Source organism: Carlito syrichta, unplaced genomic scaffold (genome assembly GCF_000164805.1).
Source record: "Carlito syrichta isolate Samal-C Ts95f unplaced genomic scaffold, Tarsius_syrichta-2.0.1 Scaffold51492, whole genome shotgun sequence".
Classification (NCBI taxonomy): Eukaryota; Metazoa; Chordata; class Mammalia; order Primates; family Tarsiidae; genus Carlito; species Carlito syrichta.
The window spans coordinates 24330-41363 of record NW_006995588.1 but is presented as its reverse complement, the minus strand read 5'-3'; the positions used below and the strand labels follow the sequence as shown (position 1 = coordinate 41363).

General features: G+C 45.5%; 1 protein-coding gene across 1 annotated transcript in view; it reads left to right on the top strand.

Moving 5' to 3' along the window:
• The window catches only part of LOC103250596 (ankyrin repeat domain-containing protein 29), a gene marked incomplete at its 3' end in the record, with an annotated part of 36678 nt that overhangs the window by 9272 nt on the left and 10372 nt on the right, over positions 1–17034 (top strand). The window contains exons 2-3 of the mRNA XM_021707852.1: positions 5732–5842; positions 11708–11806. Coding sequence (XP_021563527.1) covers positions 5732–5842; positions 11708–11806 — 210 coding nt within the window. The remainder of the gene's footprint in view (positions 1–5731; positions 5843–11707; positions 11807–17034) is intronic.

The window sequence follows — 17034 nt, the reverse complement described above, 5'->3', positions numbered from 1 at the left end:
TTTTTTGATTTATTGTAGAGATGAGGTCTCGCTGCCCAGGCAGGTCTCGAACCCGTGGGCTCAGGCAATCCACTCACCTCAGCCTCCCAAAGGCGCGGGATTACAGGCTGAGCCACCGAGCCCAGCTGCATCATCTCCTTTAAAGGCTGAAGGACTTGCCCCGCCTCACTCCACACCAATTATGATTATGAGCGTATTGTACCCTGGGGAGGTTTGGAAGCTATCCAGGGAATGTGATGTGTACAGATCCCAGACAGAAGGAAGGCCTGGGGACTTTCCATCTTGGACAGAGAGAAGACTGGAGGATAGGAAGGAGATCAGTGGGGGTCATCGCTGCTTAGTCCTTGACATCTATCTACAGGAGAAAAATTCTGTGAGAGGCAGAACAGTGTGATGGGTAGTTGAAAGGGTAACCTCAAGCCTCAGATTTGCCTGGCACTGAAGCCTGATGTGCTGTTTCTCATTTACCCCATCTGTAAAATGTGATAATCATAGTACCCATTTCACTGGGCTAGGATGAGAATTAAATGAGTTAGTATATGCAGAGGCTATATATACCATGTGGTACCATGAGTTAGTATATGCAGAGGTTGTATATACCATGTGGTGCTTAATAAGCGTTAGCTCAAGATTCCTGACTTCCGGCTGGGCATGGTGACTCTATGCCTGTACTCCTAACACTGTGGGAGGCAGAGGCGAGAGGATTGCTCGAGGCCAGGAGTTTGAGACCAGCCTGGGCAACATAGCGAGACCCTATCTACCTGGGAAACATAGCAAGACCCTATCTCTATTCAAAAATAAAAGTAGGGGCAACCCCTTCGGGTCCCCTCCGGGTCCCCTCCCACCACAGGAGCTTTTCTGTCCTCTCAATAAATCCTGCTTATTCACTTTAAAAAATAAATAAATAAAAATAAATTATTTTAAAAAGATTCCTGACTTCTGATAAATGTGCCAGCCATGGTGTGATAGGAGAACGTACCCATTTCTGTGCTAGACATGTCCACCTAGATGTCTCATAGGCTCTTGAAACTCAGCACATTCATAGCAGAACTACTGATTTTTTTTCCCAAACCTGTTCTCTGTACAGTGTTTCCGACTTTCGTGAATGGCACCATCACCAGCCAGGCAGTGAACCAGAAACTCAGGAGAGTCAGTCCATACTCCCTTTTCCCTCCTCCCCTACATGTACAGCTGCAGGCCCAGACTTTTCCTTTTTGCTCCTTAAAATGACATCGGTCTGTCCCTTCCTCCCACTCCCACTGACGCTGCCTCAGCTCAGGTCCTTGTGATCTCTTGACCAGTTGTAGATACCAATCTCATTCTGGCCCTAGTCCATTCTCCTTGAGGCTCCCCCTGGCACCTTTCTGAAATGCAAAATAGATAGTGTCTCCCCACCTTGAAACACTTCCCTGACTCTGGTGCCCACCAGGATGAAGTCCAACCTCTGTGGCACAAACACCAGAGCCACCAGAATCCAGCCTGAGCACCTGCCCTCCCCCAGCTCTTTCCTCTCTCCCTCATAACCTTCACTGCTGCCCTGCTGAGCTAGGGACCTTCCCAGAATGCTATGACAAGCCTCCAGGTCTTTGCTTCACCATCCTCTGCCTAAGATACTCATCACCCCTTGTGCACCCAGTCACCCCCCCCCATCTTTCAAAACTCATGTCAAGAATTCCTTTCCTCCAAAACCCATCCTGGCCGCCCTACTCAGGTAGAAGTGACCTCTCTGGTTGTATTCTCATCACAAGCAGCTGCATTCCTACACTGGCACCTATACTGACTTGTGAAGCCTATAGACATGACGGATTTTCCAATTAGGCCATAAAGCCATTGTAGGCAGAGACCAAAGTTGACTCATAACTTTAGTCCTAACCCCTGGCATTTACCACTGCCCCTGGCACGTGCTAGTTACCACGTAAATGAATTTCCTTGGACAGGTATTTTATTATTTTTATCTCTTTTTTGTGTGGGTTTTTTTTTTTAAAGATGTAGGGTACAATTCAGGGTTAGGTATACAAATGTTCATTATGCAGGTACCCTTGTTGATGAGACGTGCAGGATTGGCAGTGGTGGGAATCTGCCGGGGTTGGTGGTCACACCTCATGGACAGGTATTTTAAAGAGCTGGGGGGCTGTGCATTTCTGGCTAACATTTCCTTTCTTTACTTTCTTTCTTTTTCTTTTTTTTTTTTTGTATGTTTATTTGTTTCAGACAGGGTCTAACTGTCACCCAGGCTGGAGTACAGTGGCATGATCACAGTTCATGGCAGCCTCAATCTCCTAGGCCCAAGTGATCCTCTTGCCTCAGCCTCCTGAGTAGCTAGGACTACAGATGCTCACCTGGCAAATTTTAAAATTCTTGGTAGAGGCAGGTTTTTGCTATTACTTAGGCTGTTCTTGAATTCCTGGCCTCAAGTGATCCTCCCACTTTGACCTCCCAAAGTGCTAGAATTAGTGGCGTGAGCCACTGTACGCAGCCTGGCTACCATTTCTTGAGTGTGTACTATTTAACAGTTTTATGTGTCTTATCTCATGGAATCCTCCAACAATGCATAACAGGGATACTATTTTGTTTGTTCATTTGTTTTTTGAGTGAGGGTCTCACTCTGCCACCCAGGCACACTCAGGGCCACCCCAGCCTCAACTTGCTGGGCTCAGGTGATCCTTCCACCTCAGTCTTCCAAGTAGCTGGAACTAAAGGCGCAAGCCACCATGCCCGACTAATTTTTTAATTTAGTGTAGAGATGCATTCTCGCCAAGTGGCCCAAGCTGGTCTTGAACCCCTGGGTTCAGGCACTCCTCTTTCCTGCCTCCACCTCCCAAAGTGCTGGGATTATAGGCATGAGCCACCATGGCCAGCAAAGGTACTATATTATTATTAAATAACTTGCCTAGGGTTGCAGAGCTATGAAGGACTTTAACTCAGCTCGTTTTTACCCCCAAATCAACAACTCTGCATACCTCCATCTCTAAGTCAATCAAGCCCTTGAGGAAGAATGAAATATCTATAGCTTTTCACAAAACTCAGTTTCTAGAACCTTATAGGAAACCAGGATGTCCAGCCCAGCAGGAGGGGCATCCCCAAGACCACCCTAAAGGAAGAAGAGAGCCTAGCTAGAGAGTTTGTTATGAGCAGAGATGCTTGCCGTTTGCAATGGATTTTTTGAAGGTGTTTGAGGTTAAAGTGAAATGACAAAGTCACTGAAAACGAGTTAAAATGTATCACTCTCATGTGTTTAGGTTTCAGGAAAAGCCTGATGCCTATTAAATATTCCCTGGTGCCTATTAAATTCTCTTCCTGACTCACCTTCCCAGACTTTTGTGCAAACTCTGTGACAAAGGCATTGTTTCACGATTTCTTACATGGGCCAAACCCACCTTGCCATTGCTTTGCCCATTTACTAAGAGCTGCAACAGGGGAGGCCCAGCCTGAAGTCCAAGCAGCAACACTGGTGCGAATACCATGGCCGCAGTTTGCCTTGAAACCTGCAGGACAGTAAATTTACACCTTCAGAGAAGGCACATTTTTCATCTGGAATTCGAACTGATTTTTTTTTCCTCCTAAGTAATCCAGAAAACTATTCCAAGTATGTCTGTTACCTACTCCTCAGTCCTTGCTTTGCTTTTCTCCCATCCAGGTATGTACAAGAGCACAAGTTTGTGTGTGTGCCAAGGACTTCTGAAAGGAAATCCTCACACCAACAAATGTTATTGTTACACTTCTGTCACCTTCTTTCATTTTAGATGGCTCCATTGAGTAGCTACAATTGTTGATGCTTTATTTTTAACTTTGCGAAGCTAAGTATATGTAATACAGTAGCAACATATTGTTGTGGCTTGTGCCTGTCATCCAGCACTTTGGGAGGCCAAGGCAGGAGGATCACTTGAGGCCAGGAGTTCAGGGCCAGCCTGGACAACATAAAGAGACCTCGTCTGTACAAAAAGTAAAAATAAAATAAGCCAGACACAATGACTGATGCCTGTAATCCCAGCACTTTGGGAGGCTGAAGCAGGAGGATCACTTGAGCCTAGGAGTTCAAGACCAGCCTGGGCAGCATGGGAAGACCTTGTCTCTAGGGAAAAATTTTTTTAAATTAACTGGGCATGATGATGAGCATGCCAGTAGGCCCAGCTACTCAGGAGGCTGAGGCAGGAGGATCATCTGAGCCTAGGAGGTTGAGACTGCAGTGAGTCAAGATCGTGCCCCTGCTCTCCAGCCTGGGTGACAGAGTGGGACACTGACTCAAAAAAATAAAATACGTATTACATAAAAGACCTTTTAGGCCAGATAGGTATTTTAAACCCACCCCAAAACATGCCTTCATTAAACAATGTGAACACTCTAAAATTCCCTGAGACCAGCCAATACTCAGAATTCAGTTTTGCCTGTTGATTCTGAATTGGTAAAGAAAAGTAGACAGAGGAAAGGTAGCTAGCACTTGTCAGCATTTCTGCTGTGTTGAACACTGTATGAGGCAATTAATCTACATCCTTTCATCCTTACTGTAAACTTCCAGGCAGGCACTGTGACCTCCACCTAAGTGAGAGGAAACTGAGACTCCCAAGGGCCAAGTCACCTGCCCAGGCTGGTTTGGAACCCAGAGCTGTCTGGTCTCAGGGTCAGGCCCTCCCTCTAACAGCCTGCTGTCTACAAATCCAAATCCATTTGTTTCGGTAAAGGGAATCATACTGCAGCCAGCCCTGCCACTCATTTGGAAGGCCTGTTTTCCACTTCCAAGCCTTCTGTAGCCATGGTCCCAACATCAACTTTACAGCTTAAAAATGACCCAGCAGTGGAGTGAAGACTCCCTGCGAGGACACGTCATGGCATTCTCTGCCCCACGTCTGTGGTTCTCAACTCAAACCTCTGGCAAGTTCCAGCTGAAGCAAAGAAAATTCGGTGGAGGGAGAGAGAGGCATCTACCCAGATAGTTGGAATGAGCTAGAAAGCATTGAGGGCAGAGATAACAGGTGGGTAAGCCACCTTGGGAGGTCAGAATTGGGAGGAATGTTGCTTCTCTTAGGGGTGAAAAGAGATTTGGAATGTTTCAGGGAGGAAATAGCATTTGAGCAGAGCCTTGGCCTTAAAGCATGGGGGAAAGTTCATTTCAAGCAAAAAGGAAACTGTGAACAAAGACACAGCACAGGCAGGAAAATGAGGATATTCATGGAAAACAGGTTATTCATAGCACTGAGTTACCAACAACATTGCCCTTCATAACCACATGTGACTCAGGTGTCTGATATCATCAGAGTTTACTTTTTTTTTTGTGGAGGGGTGGAGTCTCATTCTGTCACCCAGGCTGGAGTGCAGTGGCATGGTGGCATGGTTATGGCTCACCGCAGCCTTGACCTCCTGGGCTCAGGACATCCTTCTGCCTCAGCCTCCCAAGTAACTGGGACTGCAGGTTCATGCCCCCATACCTAGCTACTTTTTTTTCCTGGAGATGAGGTATTGCTATATCACCTAGGCTGGTCTCAAACTCCTAGACTCAAGCAATCCTCCTGCCTTGGCCTCCCAAAGTGCTGAGAATACAGGCATGAGCCACCATGTCCAGCTGGTATCAGAGTCTATGGCCAAATATATTACAGCCTTCTATTGCTGGGGGAACAATCTTTCAAATAATATGACACAACTGGAAATTCTCCCTTTTGACTGGCTACTATCAACGCAGAAGTGGTCATGTTAAGTGATGTTGATTTTAAGGTCCTGTTTCATTTTGTTCTTACAGAAGGAAACCCCACTTGCCAACGCCGCATTCTGGGCGGCCAGGAGAGGAAACCTGGCACTGCTGAAGCTGTTACTGAACAGCGGCCGGGTGGACGTGGACTGCAGAGACAGTGTACGATGCATTCGGTATACGCATGCCCAGAGCACACCCTATCCCACTGTGTGCGCAAGAGCACTTCGCACATGCATTTCCCTTTGCACTGCTTGTTTACCGGTTCATATGTTTGCTTGCTTTAGGCTATTCAAAAACACCCAAAGTACTGTGGTGAATTTAAAAACATACCGGAGGAAGTTAGAAAGGAAAGGAAGCAATTACACACACAAAACAGAAGGCAGCCACAATAGAGAAAGGGGCACTTCACTGGAAATCAGAATTGGCATGTACAAGAAGGAAAGGCTAGCCGGGCACAGTGGCTCATGCCTGTAATCCCAGCACTTTGGGAGGCTTATAGGAGAGGACTGCTTGAACCCAGGAGTTTGAGACCAACCTAGGCAGCATAGTGAGACCTCATCTCTACAAAAAAAATTTTAAAAATTAGCCAGGCATGGTGGCACGCACCTGAAGTCCCAGCGACTCGGGAGGCTGAGATGGAAAGATCACCTGAGCCCAGGAGGTCGAGGCTGCAGTGAGCCTTGATGGTCGTGATTGTGCCACTGAATTCCAGCCTGGGCAACAGAGTGAGATGCCAACTTAAAAAAAATCATTTTAGGCCAGGCTCGGTGGATCAGCCTGTAATCCCAGCACTTTGGGAGGCTGAGGTGAGTGGATTGCCTGAGCCCGCAGGTTCAAGATTTGCCCAGGCAACTTGGTGAGACCTCATCTCTACAATAAATCAAAAACTAGCCAGGTGTGGTAGCGCATACCTGTAGTTCCGGCTGCTTGGAAGGCTGAGGCGGAAGGATCGCCGGAGCCCAGCAGGTCGAGGCTGCGGTGGCCGAGAGCGGCCACTGCACTCCAGTCTGGGCGACAGAGTGAGACTCCAACTAAAAAAAAAATCATTTTAAAATTTAAAAAAAGAAGAAAAGACTGTTTAATGAAAGAATTCAAGACAACTGCTTTCGTGAAAAGACAGAGATAATTTCAAGCCTCAGTGGACTACTATGGGTATAGAATTGTGTTTTCTCTACAAGAATGAGAAAACGGAAACTGACGCCTCCCCCAGCCTTTTACTCTTTCATTACCTTTTTGCAAACATTAAGACGCTACTTGGCAGTGTAGGAGGGAAAATAAAGAGAGATGTGACTGCCCACTGCAGGCACCACTTAGCCCTTGCCCTCCCCAGTTGGAGGCGATCATTTCTCTGTCCTGAGCAGGACTTCACATTTCCAGGGTCTAGGGAGGAACTCAGATGAGGAGAGGGAGCAAGCAGAGATGTTTTGATTTTAGGATTTGAATAAAAATGTTTCCAAAGGAGCCTTATTATTTTCCTGAAAGCAGGTTATGTCATTTCCAGTTTTTATTGCACAAATTTGGTGAATGAATTCTGCCACTGGCCCAAGAGTGAAATAGTTTGCTCCAGCTTGCTCACTGGGGCATTGGGACCAAAATATCTTTAGTTTGTGCCTCCAGACCCACTCCACACCCTTCTCACTCCACATCTCAGAGCCACCGGGCGGGGTGGCTCACACCTGTAATCCCAGCACTTTGGGAGGAAAAGGTGAGAGGATTGCTTGAGCTCAGGAGTTAGAGACCAGCCTGGGCAACAGAGTGAGCCCTCATCTCTACAAAAAAAAAAAAAATCAGAAGAATTAGCTGGACATGGTGGCATGCATCTGTAGTCCAGCTATGTGGGCGGCTGAGATGGGAGGATCACCTGGGCCCAGGAGGTGGAGGCTGTGGTGAGCCGTGATTGTGCCACTGCACTTCAGCCTGGGTGACAGAGTGAGATCCTGACTCAACACCAAAAAGAGAGTCAGAATTGTATGGACTTCCCCAGCAGATTTGCTTCCCTCTCACCCCCAGTTGGGTTTGGCCCATGAGAGCCTCAGCAGGAGTCAGAGAGTGGGAGGAGAGGGACATCAGGGAGCCAGTGTCTTCCCTGCTCCATCCATCAGCAGCGCACCCACTCTCTGCCTCCTGGGAGCAATTATCTTCCCCTGGCACCTTCAGGCCATGGCTGGCCACAGGGCTCCACTGTTCCTTGCTACCAGTACTGCGCTGTCCTTTGTAGTTTCCCTGTGCCCAGGCCACAGCTTTATAAATAGTCTCTTTATTAAACTTTCTTCCAATGATTCCGGTTTGAATGTACCATCTGTTTCTTGTCAGAACCCAGGCTGATGTGGGGTCTTGGGCATCCCGGTCTGACCCAGGTCTCACTGCATGGGATAGGAGCACTGGCTGTTATTGTGACGTCACCCACGGACCGCCTTGATGACCACATTTTGACTTTTTCTTGAAGCCACCCCTTTTCAGACTCCCCTAGGACTCCTCCTGGTTCCCAGGTTCTCAAGGCCACTCCACAGAGCCACACACATTCTGCTCCCCAGACTCTCCACTTGTTCAGTGAGTGCCCTTTCCACATCCAGAGTCATCTGTCCTCCCACCTCCTGTCCCTCAGAGCTCAGACCCTGTCCCGGCTGCTGGGTGACTGGTAATATTTTAACCAAATGTTGCTTCCATGAATAGATACATATATTTATAGATTAAACCTCTTTGTTTAAAACAAAAAGTCATTTTCTCAGGAGCTTTCTGGAAAGATATGTCCTTAACCCAAAGGAATGTCTAAATGATGATGATTTCAGATATCTCGTTTATTTCGAAAGACCTCTAAGGCTGGTGGTGACTGAGTGGCAGGAAGATGTCTGGAGACAGTGCAGGTCTTTGTTCCCCTCGGAATGTCACTGGCTGAGTTTCTGTCTGTCTTCCACGTGACACTTGAACAGGGAGGCCAGGTTCCAGGAAGGCTTCTCATGGGGCTTTGCTTATTTATCTGTAGCCCTCCTGAAGGGGGCCGAGCCCCAGGGTCACCTAGGAAGCCTGTGAGGCCTTTGAAATGCAAGGAGAGTCCCACCAAACTTTCTCAGGACTTTTTTTGTTTGAGTTGGAGTCTCACTCTGTCACCCAGGCTGGAGTGCCATGGCACACTCACGGCCACCCCAGCATCGACCTGCTGGGCTCCAGCGATCCTTCTGCCTCAGCCTTCCAAGTAGCTGGGACTGCAGGTGCACGCTACCATGCCCAGCTAATTATTTATTTATTGTAGAGACAAGGTCTTGCCAAGTTGGCCAAGCTGGTCTCAAACCCGTGGGCCCAGGCAATTCATTAGCCTCAGCCTTCCAAAGTGCTGGGATTACAAATTGAGCCACCCAGCCCAGGCCAGGAATGTTCTTAGCTTCAAGTACAATGGCCATGTTCAGACTTTTCCAACAAGTAACACTGTATCTTTAGGCCATCCACTAGACACCAAAGCTCTGACTTCCAAATGCCCATTCATCTTGAGTTACGTTTTTCCATTGGTTGCTTTGCTTTTTCTTTGACACACATTTACCATAAGGATATGCTGGCAAGCTTCTTGTAGCCTTTTTTGCTATATTCATGTACATATTTCACTGTTCTTTTTTGTTTTGGACTTCACTATATTTGTATACATTGATATGTGCTATTTAAAACCAGGTAGTTTTAAAAAGACACATTTTTAACATCAATGCATGAAGTAACCTTAATCTTTAGAGAATTAAAATCAATCAAGCTAATAGGTTTTCAAAATAAAGAAAATATTTTTGTGTAGCTTGATATAGCACTTCTTTATTCTTTCTTTTTCTCCTTTGTCCTAACCTGACTTTTTCTCAGTTGACCACGATGTAGAATTGAAATACAATCTTTGAAGAAATATTTTTATTGTGTATGTAATTCATCTTTCCTTTAAAACAGATGAGCCTAACATTTTTTACATTCTTTTTTAAATATCCAGATTAAGTGCTTTGTACTTCCCCTGGCTCATGATTGATTTTTATTGTGAGATGAGTATGACCTCATCTTTCCTTCAAAAGAATATAGTCACAACTTATCTAGTCAGACTGGCTTTAAACCAAGTATCTTAGTCCATTTGGGCCACTATGACAAAATGTCTTAGACTGGGTAATTTATAAACAACAGAAATGTATTACTTATAGTTCTAGAGACTGGGAAATCCAAGATCAAGGGGGAAAGGAGCTCCCTTCAACCTCTTTATAAGGGCACTCATCCCATCACGAAGGCAGAGCCCTCATAACTTAAAGGCTCTGCCCCTTAATACCACTACAATGGGGATTAGATTTCAACTTGAATTTTGGAGAAATATATTCAGACCATAAGCACCAAGTGTTCTTCTATCTGCTACCTAAACAAAAAGTTCTCACAGTAAAGAGGAACTTAATAATACTAAGCTTGCCATTCCAATCCTGGAGAATATCAAAGGAGGCATTCAACTGAATAAGGGGTGGTAGAGCCTGTATAAGGGTCTTAACATTCAGATGTCAAGTATAAACACATGGGGTACAATAATAGCATAGGGCACTACAATGGGGCCATCAGCTTTTCTTGACTTCATGGTCACTTTTTATATAAAGCAAACAAGACTTTCCCAAACTAACATGGACATTAACAGAAGTTAACAACAGCCAGATGACAACCTAACATTTACTGAACTATCATAATATTTTAATAGCTAACACTTACTGAACTAATATCTACCATGACTATGTTAACCACATTGCCTGACTTATTTCATTTCCTAATTTAATCAGGCAGATACTTTTATTATTCCCTCATATTCCAGATGAAGAGAATGAGACTTTGAAAGTGTAGAGTGCTGGGTACAATGGCTCATGCCTGTAATTCCAGCACTTTGGGAGACTGAGGTGGGAGGATCACTTGAGACCAGCCTGGACAACATAGTAAGACCTTGTCTCTACAAAAAATTAAAAAGTTAGCTGGGCATGGTGGCACACACCTACTTGGGAGACTGAGGCAGGAGGATTGTATGAGCTCTAGAGTCTGAGGCTGCAGTAAATTTTGATTGCACCATTACACTCCAGTCTAGGTGACAGAGCAAGACCTTGTCAAAGAAGGAAAAAAAAAAAAAGAGGAGGAAGAAGAAGATGAGAGAAAGGAGGAGGAAAATTATATAATGTGTGAAAGATCATACTGTCGTGACCACTCAGTCTTGTCACCTTCCTACAAAATCCCATAGATGAAAATACCTCGAAGCCTCTAAAATGCGCTTAATTACCCTATACAAATAAGGCTTCCTCATGTGCAAAGCTGTCTCTCTCATCATCCACTTTGAGATGCAGGTTGGTGGATATACAGAGGTGATGGCTCAGATTACAATTTCAAGCCTTTAAAAACAAGCGCTAGTTAAACTGCCCAAATCCACCTCCACTGGAAGGTCCATATCACGTGTATGTCTCAAGTCCTTGAATCTTCAGGCTGAGACCTGGCGATCATCCCATGCAAACCCTCATTTTACAAAGGAAGTAAATGAGTCATGGTGATTGTCAGCAACTCACCCAGGTTACCTGTTGGCTGATGCCAGAGGCCACAACTGCCTTGAGTTCTGTAACCTCTCATCTCATCATGGTGCCCTTCCTCTTCTGAAGATAAAGGATGTTAAATACAGAAAACCAAGTGGTGCTGTTTAACTCCATTTTTGTTGCATTAGTAGTCATTCGTTGGCTCAGAAATCACTTAACAGAGATCAAAATGAGAGCATGATATCGCTGTTGCCTTAAAATGCAATAACCATGGTTTACATGGGACTGTGTTTCTGAAGGTGATGGAAGTAAGTGATTTTTTACATCGACAATTCCAGCCTCAGCAATTTCTCACTTTGCTTTCTTCCTGTCTGGTTTGCACTATGCATGAGGCACTTTGATCCCTGCAGGGAAGTTCACCTCTGATGTGTCCTGAGTAGCACTGTCATCTCTGCAGCGTCTTCTGCGGGACCCCTCCCTCTGACATCACCATGGCCTAACTGTCTGTCTCTCCTCCATCCAGCACGGCACCACGCTCCTGATGGTGGCTGCCTATGCTGGCCACATAGACTGTGTGAAGGAACTGGTTCTGCAAGGAGCAGATATCAATCTTCAGAGAGAGGTAGGTCAGGTTTTGTGCTTGCACAAAAATGACCAGGCTCAGAGATATGATGTTTTCTAATAGTGAACTGGGGTGGAAGACAAGAGTCATCTTTGCTTTTCTCCTACACTAAAACCCATTGCCAGCTGGGTGCGGTGGCTGGGAGATGGAGGCGAGAGGATTGCCTGAGTTCAAGGGTTCAAGACCAGCCTGGGCAACTTGGCAAGACCTCGGTAAATAAAAAAAATTAGCCAGCTGGGTACGATGGCTCATGTCTGTAATCTCAGCACTTTGGGGTTTTTTTTGGTTTTGTTTGTTTGTTTGTTTTGTTTTTTGAGTTGGAGTCTCACTCTGTCACCCAGACTGGAGTGCAGTGGCCGCTCCCAGCCACCGCAGCCTCGACCTGCTGGGCTCCGGCGATCCTTCCGCCTCAGCCTTCCAAGTAGCTGGAACTACAGGCGTGCACTATCACACCTGGCTCATTTTGATTTTTATTGTAGAGATGATGTCTTGCCAAGTTGCCCAGGCGGGTCTCGAACCTGCGGGCTCAGGCAATCCACTCACCTCAGGCCTCCCAAAGGCGTGGGATTACAGGCTGAGCCACCGAGCCCAGCTAATCCCAGCACTTTAGGAGACAGAGGAAGAGGATTGCCTGAACCTATGAGCTCAAGACCAGCCTGGGCAGCATGGCAAGACCTCATCTCTACAATAAATTTAAAAATTAGCTAGGTGTGGTGGCACATGTCTGTGGATCCAGCTACTTGAAAGGCTGAGGCAGAAGGATTATCTGAGCCCAGCAGGTCAATGCTGCAATGGCCATGAGTGTACCACTGCACTCCAGTCTGGCTGACAGAGTGAGACTCCAATTTAAAAAAAAAAGCCAAGCTGGGCTCGGTGGCTCAGCCTGTAATCCCGCGCCTTTGGGAGGCTGAGGTAAGTGAATTTCCTGAGCCCATGGGTTCGAGACCCACCTGGGCAGGCGAGACTTCATCTCTACAATAAATCAAAAAATTAGCCGGGCGTGGTAGCGCGTGCCTGTAGTTCCAGCTACTTGGAAGGCTGAGGCGGAAGGCTCGCCAGAGCCCAGCAGGTCGAGGCTGCGGTGGCCGGGAGCGGCCACTGCACTCCAGTCTGGGTGACAGAGCGAGAATCCAACTCAAAAAAAAAAAAATCCCATTGCCGAGTTTACTGTGCCTAAAATAAGGTCTGGAAATGCACCAATGATTGTGTTACGGTTAAGTGTATCTTGTGAGGCATGTCTGAGGTAACCAAAGCTCATGCCTTAAGCACTCATATGTTTTTGTCTAATGCTTTCGTCAATTCTTCCTTCTCCCCTTGGGATGTTGCAGAATTCTCATGAAGATCATTCTACTTTTAGAAGGGTTGAGTCACCAACCTATCCGTCATAAGGCTCACTTGATGTCGCAATCATGCTCCCCAAACTGTGTTGTCAGAGAACTTCTCTGACTGGCCATCTGTTTTAAATAAAGTCCCTCCAAAATTGCCATGTGGGTGAATGTTGGACTAAAATGTGAGCCTGTTCCTGCACTTCATTTAAGGGCCATCTCGGAAGTTTGGTCTCACCCAAGAATCTTTTCTTGGTCCAGTCTAGAGAAGCAGTAGGGAGACTGGGACATTTTGGCATACTTTGGGGCTCAGGCTCCATATATTTCTGAGGCGATCTAGGAACAAACTCACCTTTGTGGAGGCACAGGCTCAGGTCATCCCTAGAGGGCATCTGACCTCTCAGCTCTCACTGACTAAGGCCTGAGATGGGGCATCCTGGGCTAGTCCGAACCAGGCTAGACCACTTGGTTTTTGTTGATCCAGCCTTATCTTATCCCAGGTCCTGCTTTACTGTTGTTTCAGACAGATGATTTGCCAACCAAACTTTTATCAAGCCACTATACCCCATTCTTCCAGTCTGGACCACCACCCATGAGTGGAGCAAATTAAGACACATCAGGTCTAAGAGCTGTGTCAAGAGTTCCAAGGCACATCCAGCTACACCCTCCCCCCCCCCCCCCCCCCCCCCCCGCATCACCCCTCTGGGTGCTGGAGGTTTGGACTGTGAACCATGAAAGAATGGCATGGTTGATGGAATCTGTATCTGTCTCTCCGTGGCCCTGAATCAGCGAACCTGGTCCATTGAGAGTAGAGACAGAGTCCACCACCAATGAAGCCTTCTTACCAGCAGATTCCTTACAGCAATTTCCATAACACTAGATACTTGTTTTAGGTCATTTTCACTTCAGCATGTCATTTCCCTCCAGGATGAAAATGTTTGGACCCGCGTAGAATTCTAGTTTCAAATCACACAAATTTTGTTTTTTTCTTCTCTGCTGTATAGTCCTTGTTTATTATAACTTTAAATAAAAGACAAATGTCTTGAATAAAAACAACATGGTCCAGATCTGCTTACTCAAAACACTTTATCCTGGAGGATGGATTCAACATGCACAAAAATCTCTTTAGAACAACTGAAAAAGTGTTTGATTTCTAGCCAATGTGTGGTTTTTATGGTTTTATATTTATTTGTTTGTTTGGTTCCGATTTCTCAACTAATCTTGGAGTTGAAAACTCGTGTGCACTGAGAACAATGAATGGCCTTTGGGGATTTACCAAAGTGTACTCAGCTTAGATAACCCGTGTGGCTCAAACGACAGTGCTGTGCCATTTCCTGGTCATCCCTGAATTTCCTGAGACTGTAGCAATCAGGGGCCATAGGGCTTCTAAGCCATAGGAAGACCCCCAAGCTTGCTCACTGGTTTTGGAAGCTGAGAGGGTACCTTGCAGTGCTTTGGAACTTACCCTCATAGTAGACTTTTACCTTGGCCCTTTGTTAATCTATGTTGGAACATCAGAATGTTTTTTTCCTGAAAAACTGCCTACCATTGTTTTCTTAGGTTGGCTGTCTAGGTACACAGAGCTTGCTAGAGAGATAAACCAGAAGTGAAGGGTCCTGAAAGATCACAGCTTTAGAGAAACAGCAGTATTGACTGATTGCACCTCTCAGGTGTAGAAGCTGTAGACACAGCTGGCATGAAGCCCTGGGTTTCAATAGGAAAACACATACATGCAGGACCTTTGTACACTCCAGCCTGATGGCTAGCTCCTATTGTCCAAAGACTACTACATTTGTGTACATAATGATTGGTAATATGTATGTTCCAACATTGGCTCACACTGCTGTAATTATGATTTTTTTGGTAATTAATGTATCAAGAAAGTATATTCAAACACAGATCCTTTTTCTTAATAAAGAAATACCTCCTAGAAAGGACCCCTGGTTGTCTCTGAAGTTCCATGTCTATTGAGAAGGTGAGGGTTGTTCTGTTCTAGCTAAGTTTCTTCATCCAGACCTGCTGACACCTTAAGATTTCTAGAATGGCATCCTCCACTTGTAAGAAAGCAGTAGAAGGATGCTTTCCACTGGTTTCTGTGGGAACCAAGGAGAAAATCATGCCTGCATGCAGGCAGAAAGGCCCTGTGAGTGGTCATGGTAGAGTTGGCTATAGAGGGCTATCTCTGGGAAGGTGTTCGATATTCCATCACAGTGGTGGGCCTCAGTACCCCCTAACACACACACGCATGCTCTTAAGACAAGTTTTGGAGTAATCAGTAGACTATAGGACGTGTTCTCCTCAGCTTCTCCACCTGAGTGGGACTGACTTATCACCTTAACTGTTCCAGGTAAACTGTAGAAAGAAGAGTTTCCTTTTACTGTGCCTGGGAATGTATAGTATTATTAGCTTTATCCCAAACTCAAAGAGGAGACGTGAATAGCATCTTTATAGGAAAAAGATATATCACCCACAAGAGTGGTATCATGATGTTGCTCATATTACACAATAATTTGGGTACCAATTTTGAATAAGCATATAAAAGTAGCTGGGAAGGAAGGATGCTCAACTTTGTGTCTCAGTATACTATGGTCAGTTTAAAATTTGGAATCAGGCTGTTTCTTGTTAATATGTTCAATGTTGATAAATATTCTGAGCCTGCTTTTACTCTGGGCTTGCAATTGGAGACATTTGTGGATGGATTACTTAGATTCTTTTCTTTTCTTTTCTTTTCTTTTTTTTTTGAATTGGAGTCTCACTCCATTGTCCAGGCTGGAAGGCAGTGGCACACTCATGGCCACCCCAGCCAGCATCCACCTCAGCCTACCACACCCAGCTAATTTTTTTTTTAATTGTAGAGATGAGGTCTCGCCAAATTGCCCAGGCTGGTCTTGAACCCACAGGCTCAGGCAATCCACTCACCTCAGCCTCCCAAATTCCTGGGATTACAGGCTGAGCCACTGAGCTCGGCCTACTTAGATTCTTTCTTGTACTGATAGCTTTCTTTTCTGAGGTGTTAAATTTTATAACCAGGATTCTTCCCTGTATTAATGAATGCTAGCATTTCCCAAGCACTACACCAAATATATTTAGCTTCCTGTGGCTGCTATAACAAATTACCACAAAGTGGATGGCTCCAAACAATAGGAACTTATTCTCTCACAGATCTGGAGGCCAGAAGTCCAAAATCAAGGTATGGGCAGGGCCATGCTCCCTCTGGAGGCTTCAGGGGAGAATCCATTCCATTTTCTTTCTACTCCTGGTAGCTGTTAGCATTCCTTGTGACCACAGCTCTCTGGTTTCTACCTCTGTGGTCACTTTGCCACTTCTCTGTGTCAAATATCACTCTGCTTCACTCTTTTTGAAAACATTCTTTTTTTTTTTTTTTTTTTAAGAGACAGGGTCTTGCTCTGTTGCCCAGGCTGGAATGCAGTGGCACCATTATAGCTCACTGCAGCCTTGACCTCCTGGGCTCAGGCAATTCTTCTGTCTCAGAGCTGGGACTATAGGCGCATGCCACCATGCCCTGCTAATTTTTAATCTTCATTTTTGATAGAGATGGGGTCTCACTATGTTGCCTAGGTTGGTCTCAAACTCCTGGGCTCAAGCAAACCTCCTGCCTTGACCTCTCAGAGTGCTGGGATTATAGGAGTGAGCCACCATGCTCAGCCTTTATTATTTTTTTATTGTAGTAAAATACCATCTTAACCATTTTAAATGTACAGTCCAGTGATATTAAACACATTCATAATGTGGTGCAACCATCATCACCATCCATCTCTAGAACTCTTTTCATCTTTTAAAATTAAAATTCTGTATCCATTAAATAACTTCTCATTCTCCCCTCTCCTACCCCCTGGCAACCATCATCCTACTTTCTGGGTCTATGAATTTGACTACTTCAGA